This window comes from Vespa mandarinia, chromosome 5, assembly GCF_050613455.1.
Source record: "Vespa mandarinia isolate Hongniang chromosome 5, ASM5061345v1, whole genome shotgun sequence".
NCBI lineage: Eukaryota > Metazoa > Arthropoda > Insecta > Hymenoptera > Vespidae > Vespa > Vespa mandarinia.
Window position 1 is genome coordinate 445,001 of NC_140814.1, and position 12,500 is coordinate 457,500.

Genomic DNA, 12,500 nt, shown 5'->3' on the forward strand with positions numbered 1-12,500 from the left:
CAAAAATTAATTGTGTTGAAAACAGAAAATATTTATCAACATTATTTTCAAGCAATGATTTTGTTAGAAATAGAGGATAATGTTTATTTAGCATTAAATTTATATAAAAATATTAGTTCTCAGTTTACTAATTCCCATTTTACAAAAGAGTAATTCGAGAATACGAATGCGAAAATTATCTGAGATTTCGAATCATTTATATGTAATTTTCCACAATAAATTCGATGAATATTACATCAGGTACGATATCAATCAGAAAAACAAAGAAAAAGAAAAGCGAAAAAATTCTTTTCATACAGATAGGTAGCGTGTAAATGCGTAAGAAAATGTGATAACAATGTTCCGTCTTGTTTCAGTCATTGCAGCAGCCACGTTCGCAATCGGAACGACAATTATCAGGTGAGTCTTATCTCTTTAACGCATATAACGTAGAATCCTATCCAACGTTATTACGTTCTCACTATCTTTATCGTTACAATTGCTCAAACTATGTAAATATGTATTCTTTCGAACTTTCTAATGGTAATTCTCTTTCGATTTGTATATTATTGTTTATGTGTATGTATATATGTATGTATATATGTATGTATATATGTATGTATGTGCATACATATGTATTCGATGTTACAAGTCGAAGAAGTTATCGTCGGAATAATTTTTTAGTCATGGCAATACAAACGTTAAAGAAAGAAAGAATTGTATGTTCTTGTCCTTTGCAAAGAATTTACATGTTTCTTCATGTAAGCAAAATGTAAAGACACGGAATGTTCTAAGCCGTTAGAGTCATTGAAGTTTGAAAGTTAACGGTTTATTTCGTGGTTTTCAACGAGAGAAAGAAAAAAGAGAAGACTGACATTACTCATTGCTTTGAACATATGTATGTATATAATATATACATATGTACATATATATATGTATATACAGAGAGGAAGGAATTGTCTATGGAGAAGTTTAGCGGTATGTCAAACTCTTTCGAGATGTGCTCGTTCGATTGAAAATCCGATTTAACTCGTCGTTCATATATCACGAACGAACTTGCTACAAAAACGAACGCTTCTAAGCAGGTCGAGGACAGATACGCTTCGAGACAGTACGCTTCGTTGATCGTTTTGAGCTTGCGCTCGGTAGAATTTTATAAAGAAAAAAGAATATATATATATATATACATATATATAGAGAGAGAGAGAGAGAGAGAGAGAGAAAGAGAGAGAGTTATCTTTTTTTGCGTCGATAAAAGCAAATTAGGAGAAGATAAAAAGCATGGGAGAAGAAAATTGAAACGTCAGGAGTAACAGTGAAATTATTTCGTCGTTTTCAAGCTTGATAATATCTAATTTTCCGTATCACCGAATTCAATATATGATAAGAATAACGATAATATTCGACAATATATCATCGTCATTCTTCTTATTTCTTTTTTTGCCTGATTTCTTTCCCCTTTCGCAAAACGATTCTTCGAGATATCGAAACGATTTGTCGGCCTAAGGGTGTAAGTACGATGGAAAGTAGTCGCTGGGAGACCACATTTGCGTAGCTCGCGTAGCTGATTTAATTCTTAATTTTAGCCTCGGGTCAACACGCCTGCACCGGAAGCTTTAATCACCGCACGGACCGCGATGCTTCGAATCTTACATTGGAGACTTAGCCGTGTGCACGTAGCCGCCTACCTCGAGAAAGCAATTAGCGCGTGTTCACGTGAGCGTCGATAATTAATTAAACTTTCGCGATCGATTGCAGTACCGTTGCTTACTCGACTACAATGTTTCATTGTCTTTTCTGTAACTCTTCTTGGTATCCAATTCTATATACATGTATATGTATATATATGTATATGTCTATAAATATTTATATAACGTTAGTGTATGTATATATAAGAGAAATTTCGTTCGACCCTTTTGAAAAGGTTCATTTAGTTAATTTAGAAGAGCATGGAAATAGTATGCGTTTTCGATCGTGAAATAAACATCGTCATTGAATATTTTTAGTCGGTTATTTTGAAAGAGGCCGAAGGTGGGCGCTTTTTATAAAAACGCCTCGAAAACTTATGCGAGCCAATGATATTCAAGGTAATAATATAAATGAACATATTTCTTTTTGTGTATACATATACATATACATATACATAACATATACATATACATATACATATACATATACATATACATATACATATACATATACATATACATATATATATATATATGTATATAAATATATATATATATATGTATGTATGTATGTATGTTCTTTTTTATTTCTTTCTCATTAAAGATCTCTTCATCATTGATATTTTTGCATCAACTCGAGTAGGTATTCTTAATGGGAACTCGAATGCAACGAAGATACAAGAAGCTGCAAATTAGGTTTACACGTGCCGCACCTTCGGGTTCTCAGTTAAGAGAAATTAATTGTGGGCTGGTACCATTATCATGCGCGTGTGAATGTTGTTAGGGAACAACCATTATTGATCGTGTGTTTAGTTTATGGTGCGAGATGGATAGATAGATAAATAGAGAGAGGAGGAGGAGGAGGAGGGAGTGAGGGAGGGAGGGAGAGCGTTCTCGATAAGACAATTATCTTTCGAATCGATCAAACTTATATATCTTTTAACATAGAAAAGAGAAAGAGTTCATAAGCACAGAACTATCGTAGATCTTTTGGCAACTATTATCAAATAGAAATAAAAGAAAAAAAAAACAAACAGAAGAGAAATAAAGAAAAAAAAAATAATAGAATCATTTAGAAATTATTAATAAGCAACGCTAAGCGATCTCGCCTTCGAGGCACGCACGAGAAGGATTTGTAAATGTTTCACCGACGCAACTAATTGCCAGCTTTCAGGCTACGTTCTACTTCGCCGACTATCTCCTATAGGACAAAGAACTCGTAATTACTTGATTATGTGCGGTACATATACAATAATGGTGTCGACGATCATTAGCAAATGTGAATCGGCCGAATTTAGGAAATATTATTTTGACTTGAATGCTCAATGCATATACGTTTATAGTTACGTATAATAATAATAATAATAATTATTATTATTATTATTATTATTATTATAATATTATTATTATTATAATTATTATTATAATAATAATCATAATCATAAAAATAGCAATAATAATCATCATCATAGTTGTCATCATTATCACTGAAATACGTTAAGTTATTTCAGGTGATAATAATTATTGACTCATCGTGTGTATAATGTTACATATACTACGTTTAACACGAGAAAGGTGATTTCCAGAATAGAAAATCCGATTACGAAGAAGGGCTTAGACTAGTCTCGAGGATGTGCTTGAAAGGAAAGTATTCGTAGAGTGCATAAATCGAACAGAGCCTGTTGGTATATCGTAATGAGGAAGGTTACCGAAAAAGAGGGAGAGGGAGAGAAAGAGAGAGAGAGAGAGAAAGAGAGCGAGAGAGAGAAGAGAGAAAAGGAGGTCCACAGGTGACTCGATGAAGAAAAAGCAAGTAGGGACGCTTGCGCCGAGGCATTAGGCGACGTCAGAGGCTAACGACGGTTTGCGTTGGTCCGTTGCGCCAATGGAAGTCGACGGCAGTCGTCGGTATCGTGGGCACCGCGGCGCTCGGCGCAGTTTACCGAGCGCCGTCCACGCGACTCGCGCGCTCGCATATCTTTAACGTTTCTCTTCGTCGCGCGTGGCTTCGTCCTGTCAAACGCACGCCGAATCCTTCGAGAATTACTTCAATGTGATATCGTCGCTTCCGTTTCGATTGTTTATTAATCAGTACGTTCGTGTTTCGACGTTCATTCGTTCGATCGATATTTTGCTTTCTCCCCTCCCCATCCCCTCTTTTTTCATCATTTTTCTCTTCTTTTTCTGAGAGGGTTGTTGTTTTTTTCTCATATATTGTTATCCTTTACCAATTTGATTTGTTTTTTCTTTTCGAGCTTATAACCTCTTGAACGTTTTCTAATTTATGAAAGAAAGATTTATTACAGATCGTTTTCCTTCCTTTCTTCTCTTTTTTTGTTTTTCTTTCGTTCGAATAGTTTTGTTTACAGCAATCGAAGGATATGCGACACTTTCACGAGTCTCGCCTTCGGTAATTATAACTTTCCTAGGATATTCTTTTTAACAACGGCGTGTAGTGCTTGCTTGTCGTAAATCACGATTCGAAAGTGTCGCCTTCCTTGAAAGGTGAGGAAGTGGGAGGCAGGGAGGGTGGGGAGAAGGGAGAGGGGAGGCGAGGGGAGAAAATAGAAAAAAAATTATCGTAAAACTTTCTTCTTCTCGGATATAAGGGGAACGTGTTGTGTGTTTTCTTGGCTAGCGAGAGATCGATAGCGATCGGGGTTTTAACTTTTAAAAGAAACGCTCATCCGTAGAATAGGACAACGGTGGTGGTAGTCCGGCGATTAGGATTTCTAGAAATAGGAGAGAGAGTCTAGTGACGGTCCATGAGTCGGCACAAATCATTTATCGGAGCGTGACATCGAATCGACCGCATAGATTTTTCATTTCTTCTATTTATGTGTTTCGTTTTACCTTTTTCCTTTTTCTTCCTTGCTTTCTTTCTTTTAGATTTCTTTTAGTTGAAATTCATTCATTCATATGACAAGTTCGTCTATGTCTCTTTCTATCTTTGTTTTCGACTTCCTTGTTTTGTTAATTTCAAATATCTGGAGAACGTTTTCCAAAAGATCGTAAAAGGTTTCTCGAATCAGATTCCTTCTTCGATCGTGTTCAACTTCATTCATAATTCATAACACATAGCGTCTCGTTGAATTCTATTCGCTACATTTTCCTTTTATTCTCCTTTTTTCTTTTTTTTTCTTTCCCCTCTCTCTCCCTCCCACCTTCTCTGTCTCTCTTTCTCTCTCTCTCTCTCTCTCTCTCTCTCTCTCTCTCTCTACGAGTAACTTCCTGTATCGATAACAGAAAAGGTGTCACGCACGCAGAAATTCTTACGGTATCCTTCATCGTTACTCTCGAAACAATCCACTTCGATTCCGTTGTCCCGTTGGAATATAAATCCATTGGCAAAGTTCAAAGGTGTCCAATGGTGGTGGAGCAGGAGGAGAAAAAAGAGGAACACACTTTAGTCGTAGCGATTCTTTCGCTTACACGTTTCTTCTTTTTTTCTTTTTTTTTTTTCCTAGTGTCAGTATGGAGCCCGAGGGCGTGACATAGATAGAACGATGTATCTATTAAGGCTTCGGAAGAGACTCGTAAATCAGGATGAATAAGATTCGACCTCCTTTATACCATTCTCTTTTTTTTTCTTGTTTTCCTTTTTGTTTATTTTATTTGAATTCGAGCAGGATTATATCGATCGAAAAAATCGCGGAATCGCATCCACCTTCTCTTCCTTTTATTTATATTTCTTTACTTTCTTTATTTTTATTCTTTTTATTCTTCTTCTCTAGTTTGGCTCGCCAATAGAGACAAAACTTTCACCCTTATGCAACTTGCGTTGAAATTAATTACTTGCAAGATTGATTCGATCGAGTTCGAGGGAGAAGAAGTAGGAGAAAGAGGAAGGAGAAGGAGACGTAGAAAGAGGAGGTGGAGGAGGAGGAGGAAGAAACGGCGGCGTTGTAACGGCGATGTAAAGAGTTACGACGTGTGGACACACACAGCTTGCGTTACCCGTGGTGCGTTTCGTAACACTACCGAATTAAGATCGATCGATGCGAATTGAATGTAAGTTGATCCTTAGAGGAGATAGGCGCCCTTATTGTCGAAACGTTTGATCTCGCCATGTTACAGTCTGTCTAACGTGTCTTTTCCTATTCGTTGTATTAGGATACTTGTATTATTTTCTTCTCACGAACGAGGAAAGATTGTGTGTCCAACGAGCATCGACTTTCCAAAAGAATTATCGTTCTATCGGATCATTCCTTGACAAACTACCGAAAAGAGAGGAAGAGAGAGATATGGAATTATCCAATCCATCGACTATACAAACACGAACTTCCTGCTATATTTCGAAGATTTAATTGTTCCTTTAGCCGTGTATATTTTTGAACTAGTTAATTTTACTTCGAGAAGAAGATCTTTCTTTTTCCAACTTTATAAGATTACAACGATTTCGTCTAAGAATTTTGTATTTGAGTTTGTATTCTCGTTCAACGTTCCATCAGGTTACTTTATCCTTATGTATTTCTCAATGTAAAGCATTAAATATATAGAAATTTACTTTTCACATCATAATTAAGAGAAGTTTCTTTATTTTTAAACGCTGATTAATGTTGGCTTGATCTTGAGAGAAAGTAATTAAATCGGTACAATGAAACGTTCGTGACAACGAGTTACTCAAAGTAATTCTAAAGCTGTAAGATTCGAACACGTAAACTGCTTTCTTAGTCGATTGTTGTAAATTTGTAACTTTGGAAACAAAGTGATTTCTTGAACAAAAAACGTATCACCTAACGTTTAATCTCGAATACTTTCATTATAATTCATTTCGTTGGTATTAACGTTTACTTTTTCCTTGAATTTATCCATAAATCCAATGCCATTCGACGAGAACCATTTCTCGATGAACTTCACAAGGTTCCCGTTTACTTTTTACTTCTCTTCGAACCAGTCGACACTCGAAGCATTACAAATCGCTCGTTAGCCGACGTGATTACGGCTTTCCTTCGACAATACGGCTCTGAGCCTCGTGCGATAAATCTTTCGACGGTTCATCGTCGAACGACCTTGAGGTGCGAACGTAAAACGAAGAATCGAACGAATACTCGTTGTCGACAACTCGAATCTGGACACTTGCGAAAATAACGAGAGGATTCAGAGCGTCATTGTTTCCTCTGTTTTTCTTTTCTTTCTTTATCTTTTTCCTTCTTCTTTTTTTTGTCGTTATTGATCCCCGGCAAATTTTTACCGTGAGAATAAATGTCTCTCGGCTGTACACTCCTTACAACGTTTTTTATTATTTAGCTATCATACACAAGAAATGAGCGATCTCGTACTTTTTTTTATGTGGAAATCGAACGATTTTATCAATAAAATTTTTTTCTTTTTCATGTCGTTGTTTTATCTCGAATTTCTTTTAGGAAACAAAACGATGAAAAGGAAGCGAAAAGATGTCTAGCGAACTGCATCATACTTAGTACCTGGTCCAATCGAAATCAATTATTTACTTACATAGTTACCTATTCACGTGACTTAAGATAGTTTCACAAACTATTAACTTCCGTATAGTTAGAATTGTTTTTTAAATGAAGGAACAGCTACGTAAGTGCGCTACTAGTACCTGAATACTATTTATCGCTATTATTATCGTTATTATAATTATTATTAACTAGTGTAAAACTAGATCTTCAATTTTCTAAAAAAAATTGATTCGTTTCCATTCGTTAATCGATCGACAAAGATGATGAGAGATCATTGACGAACGACAAGTTTACAAGCTACTCCAGTTAAACAAATTCAACTATTTTATTTTATCGAACGAAACAATAAGGAGTTCAGTAAAAAGAAAGATGGAAGAAGATCATGGATTTTTCAAGCGAACGGGATTTAACTCGATCGTTTTAAGATCGAATGAAAATTGGACTATTGTTATCAACGATCCCGTATAAAATTATTAAAAGAAAGATAAGTGATAAAAATTAATCAACGAGAATAATGTCGACGGAGGAGACCAGTGGGGGTAAACCCCCAAATACTGCGGAAGAAACAGGAGTTCATCATACGGCAACAAGACGATTATCGAAGGAATATAAATTCTTTCGAAGTTTCAGCGCGAAGGTGGAGAACTGGCCTATGCGAAAGGCGGAAGCACTTTGGCGTCGAATGCGCGAGCGTAAAATTGCAGGTACGTTGGATCCGTCGACAAGAAATATCTATAATCCCCTTTACCTCCCCCCATCACCCATCCCCTCTCCGATAGTACTTTTTTCTTCTTGAATTCTAATCAAGCACGAAACTATTCTCTTTTTTCTGTTTTTTAATTTTGTTCTTTTTTTTTGTCTTAATTTAAATCGTTCTCATTTTACTCTTGTATTTTTTTTGTCAGAAATTAACAAAACACGCGACTAAATTCATTTCGTAATTCACTTCGTTTATATTCACAATTTAATTTACATCAAAAATTAATTCGCGATTAAATGGTCATAAATAAATATTTATACATGACGATTACGATCTACAGTATTAACAATGAAAAGATGAAAAAAACGATTAGCAATTAAAGAAACAATGTCGATTTGACCGATATTCGGTTGTTCAGAAATTTTCATGAAAATTTCGAAAGGAGAAGATACCACAGTGTTATCATTTTCGCTCTCCGCTTATGTTGTCGCGGTCGTTTTGAATAATTGCGAGAATTAATTATCGGGTTCGCCGAAACGTATGGTTGTTGAAAGGCGACCGAATGTTTTGACGTATACTTAAGCGCGCGCGCATATGAGTATATATATACACATACACACGCATACGCACACACACACACACATATATATACATATCTTTCTCGCATGAGTGAGTAGGCATTGATGTATTATTCCTCTCTGCTGTCGTCTAAACGCAACATACTACGTGCCAACATGTTGATTATTTCGGCCCATGTGTTAGATACGGTATAATAATCCACGGAACATCTTCCATTTTCGATTTTACCATCGACTAGAATGTTCATCGAACACGAAAATTTTGTATTAAATTAAATATTAAACGTGATAAATTACGTTATACGGTCAAGCTTTATCTACGAAGAAAAAGAATTTGATCGAAGAGAAAAGAAAAAAGAGAGATAGAAAATCGTATGGATAATCTCAACATTTCCCATCTCTTTCTCTCTCTCTCTCTCTCTCTCTCTCTCTCTCTTTCTTTCTCGTGTATCATAGGAATGAAATACATATAGTATATATGAGCGCATTCTCGACTTAACCGCGAAGCAAATCTCGACATGGCGATCGACGATGGATGCAAAAATGACGATGAATCGTTGTGGTCGATGGGGAATGCTCGAGTAATTTTTTTAAACTTTTGCAGTCTCTGTCTTTCTCTCTCTCTCTCTCTCTCTCTCTCTCTCTCTCTCTCTCTCTCTCTTTCTCTCTTTCTCTCAATAACCGCAAACGCAAGTAGAAAGAAAGCCCATGAGGTGAGATTTTATGATTAACGTTCGATCAATTCTCACTTCATTTCTCTTTTGAAAATAAGAGAAGGAGAAACCTTTACTCGAAGAGAGAAAATATGTCATTTGAAGAGGAAAGGAAGTCGATTATACGGGAATCTTAACGGGAACATCCTGCTGATTATAATAACATATCCTTGGCATAATTTTTTGGCAAAGGAAGTTCAGTTATCGTCGTTCTGATTAAATCTTTTTTTTTTCTTTTTCTATTTTTTCGTCTCCCTTTTTTCACAGGAAACCACAAATTTCGTTTTATGAGGCTACTTTCACTACGTAGGAATGGCGAATGAACAAGAGTTTAATTTTATGTTAGTAACTCGCGCTTGATAATAAGTAGATGTATTTTTTTTGTGATTACTATTCACGTAATACATAACTCGTTTCTATATGATATAGAGAAAGACAGAGAAAAAGAAGAAAAAAGAAGGAATGAGTATAAGAAGAAAAGATGGAAAGATTTTGAAAGGTTAATAATGTTCCTTTAAAGACGATTAAACGTGAATGACCTTTCTCCAAAGAAATATTGCGATATAGAAATGCAAATGAGAGGTCTTTAAAGTATGATGATGATGAAATCCAAATAATAGAGAGAATTGAACGCTGCTCTCGATCTATTATTTCGTTAAGGTTTACCAGACGATACTTACGCCTTCGATCTGTAATGTCCTTTTGTTGCAACGATTTACAAATTATTTCAATGTACCAACATTCTTTTGCATAGAAATAATATTTTTATGAGAAAAATATTTATTTATAATTTTATAAATACATTTTATCTTTGTAAAACTAGGCTATCGAGTGAATTGAAGGTAATATAAAGTACACATATATATTATATTTATTATATTATATTAAAAAAATATAACAACTCTTCAAATAGAATCAGAAATTTCATGAATATTTACAAAATATAAATGAACTCGTTATCCGACATACGTTCTTCAAAACCAATAAAAAATATTAAAAATCATATCGTAATTCTTTCAATGATATCAAATGTAATCCAAAAATGATTAGGAAGGCAGGTAGCATAAAATCGATTTTCATTTCTATAGATCAATATATATATATATATATATATATATATATATATATATACATATATATTTATCTGTAGAAATATTGACATATATATTTATTGATCTATAGAGATATTGATATATATACATATATATATCTTATATATATATATATATATATATCCGTTCACAATCTTGTCGGTCGATCACCGATAAGCGAGAATGCTCTCGAGACATCTTTACGAGACATGACAGTCATCAACGTTACCGTAAACTTTCGAGATCTTATCCCGTATGCTGACGATCGAGCTAAGCGAGCTAACGCCAAAGAGATCTCATCTTTATTATTAATCATTTCTTGCGCTGATAAGGTCGCAAGATTTTATTTTCGTTACATGACTACCAGTGGATATGAATAATATGATAGAAAACTCGTAAAGAGTCGTGTCTTAATACGATAAGAGATAAAATGATACAATAAGTGAGTCCGAACTAAGAGAGAGAAGTCATTATTAGATACTAATATGTATCGTATGATAAAAACATCTGATTTTTTTCTTTTGACAATTAATGTTTTATTTTATTCTCTCTCTCTCTCTCTCCCTCTCTCACTCTCTCTCTCTCTCTCTCTCTTGTTCTCTATAAATTGAAACTTACTATACGTACGTCTCTTCGTTATCTTCACACGTCCACACGAAGTCGTACTCATTAAAACGACTTCACGCGAATCTGGGTCAATTTAAATCGGCGTTATACTAGTTTTGTGATCTTCACCTTACGCAACGCTCGCGCGATGTAATTATTCTTTGACAATGTTCGTCGCTTCGCTGGCTTTTCCAATAGCATTTCCGTCGAACCTTCGTCCGGCTCGCTTAATTGGAAAGTATCGAATGCTACTCGATTCTCTTTATACGATGAATACCATATATCTCTTTATCTCTTTCTCTTTCTATATTTCTCTCACTTTCCCGTTAAAAATAAATAGGACGGGAACGCATATATACCTACAATAAGTATGTCCTTTTTAATCTTAATACACTTGTTTCACATATAGATACTTTTTTATTCATAATACCTGATGTCCTCGACTTATTGACAGTTGTTATCAACAAATAATTTCAAATAGTCAACTTAATAACGTAACGTTATAAACAATTAATGTACATTAGTTAAAATGTAATAACGAATAATTAAAGTATTATCATATCGTGAATAAGTTGATAAGAAAAAATTACTTTAACAGTTAGTACCTTGTAAGGTATATTCGTATGCAGGATATAAAAGGATTCAATGGTAATCCGAAGAAAAATGAAAAATAAAATTAAGATTAAAATAAAATTAAAATAAAATCAAATCAAATCAAATAAAATACGATATACCTGCATCAAACCTTGGTCCATTAAGGATTAAAAATGTAATCGGCACAAGGGCGATTGTCTCTCGATGACGCACGCTTTTCGTCCCAATGGACGACAATTTATTATCGTTACGTCAGCGAAATAATTTATAGATACATCGTAGAGAGATTCTCGCGGTTCGGCTTCGACCGCGAAATCGCATCTCCACGTAGATGTTGTCTAACGCGTTAGACGCGCGAAAGTCACGTTCGTTCTTATTCGTTAAAAAGTCTCTCTCGTAGTTATTCGACCTTTATCATCCATTCTTCCTCTCGATTCGTTCGAGACAAGATAAGAAATTATTCAAGGATGTCTCTTTCTACTTCTAATTTTACTCACCGGAGAGAAGACGTCGTTGAAGTGCCAATTGAAAAAATGTAAATCAATTAGATTTGGCGAAGATCTTTACTCCTTTTCTCTTTATCAATGATATATTTTTCTTTGAAATTTTATCAGTCTTCTTTTATCTTTTCACTTTGTTTATCTATCTTCGCGCTTGAAGTCAAACCTTTTAGTGTTAGGGCAGTGACGCGCAAAACATTTATATATCCGATGCCACGAAAATAATTTTAATTGTATGAGTAAACGAAAGAATAGTAATAATATATGATATTATTTTTTTCTTTTAAAAATAATAAAATATATATATTACTTCTTGAAATGTTATTATTGTTGCATATATAATGTATATAAATTTCATGATACATAGTTTGCTCATCATTATACTAGAGTACTAGCGTAATAAATGTAATCTCTCTCTCTTTCTCTCTCTCTTTCTCTCTCTCTCTCTCTCTCTCTCTCTCTTTCTTCTCTTTCTCTTTCTCTTTCTATCTCTTTACGAATTTTCTTTTTCGCTTTCTTTAGTAAAATTCTCTATACCCACTTTCTCAAGACAGGATCAAAGGATTATACCATGAAATCTCACACAAAGAAGACGGATATGTGGCATATCCAGTGTGTTTTCAAC

At 34.6% G+C, this 12,500-nt stretch overlaps 1 protein-coding gene across 4 annotated transcripts in view; it reads left to right on the forward strand.

The window, feature by feature from the left end:
• Nucleotides 1-12,500, forward strand: part of cv-c (RhoGTPase activating protein) — a 170,698-nt gene that overhangs the window by 64,684 nt on the left and 93,514 nt on the right. For all 4 annotated transcript variants that reach the window (XM_035881077.2, XM_085657028.1, XM_035881076.2 and 1 more), the window contains one exon: nt 357-399. In XM_035881077.2, the coding sequence (XP_035736970.2) occupies nt 357-399 (43 nt within the window). The remainder of the gene's footprint in view (nt 1-356; nt 400-12,500) is intronic.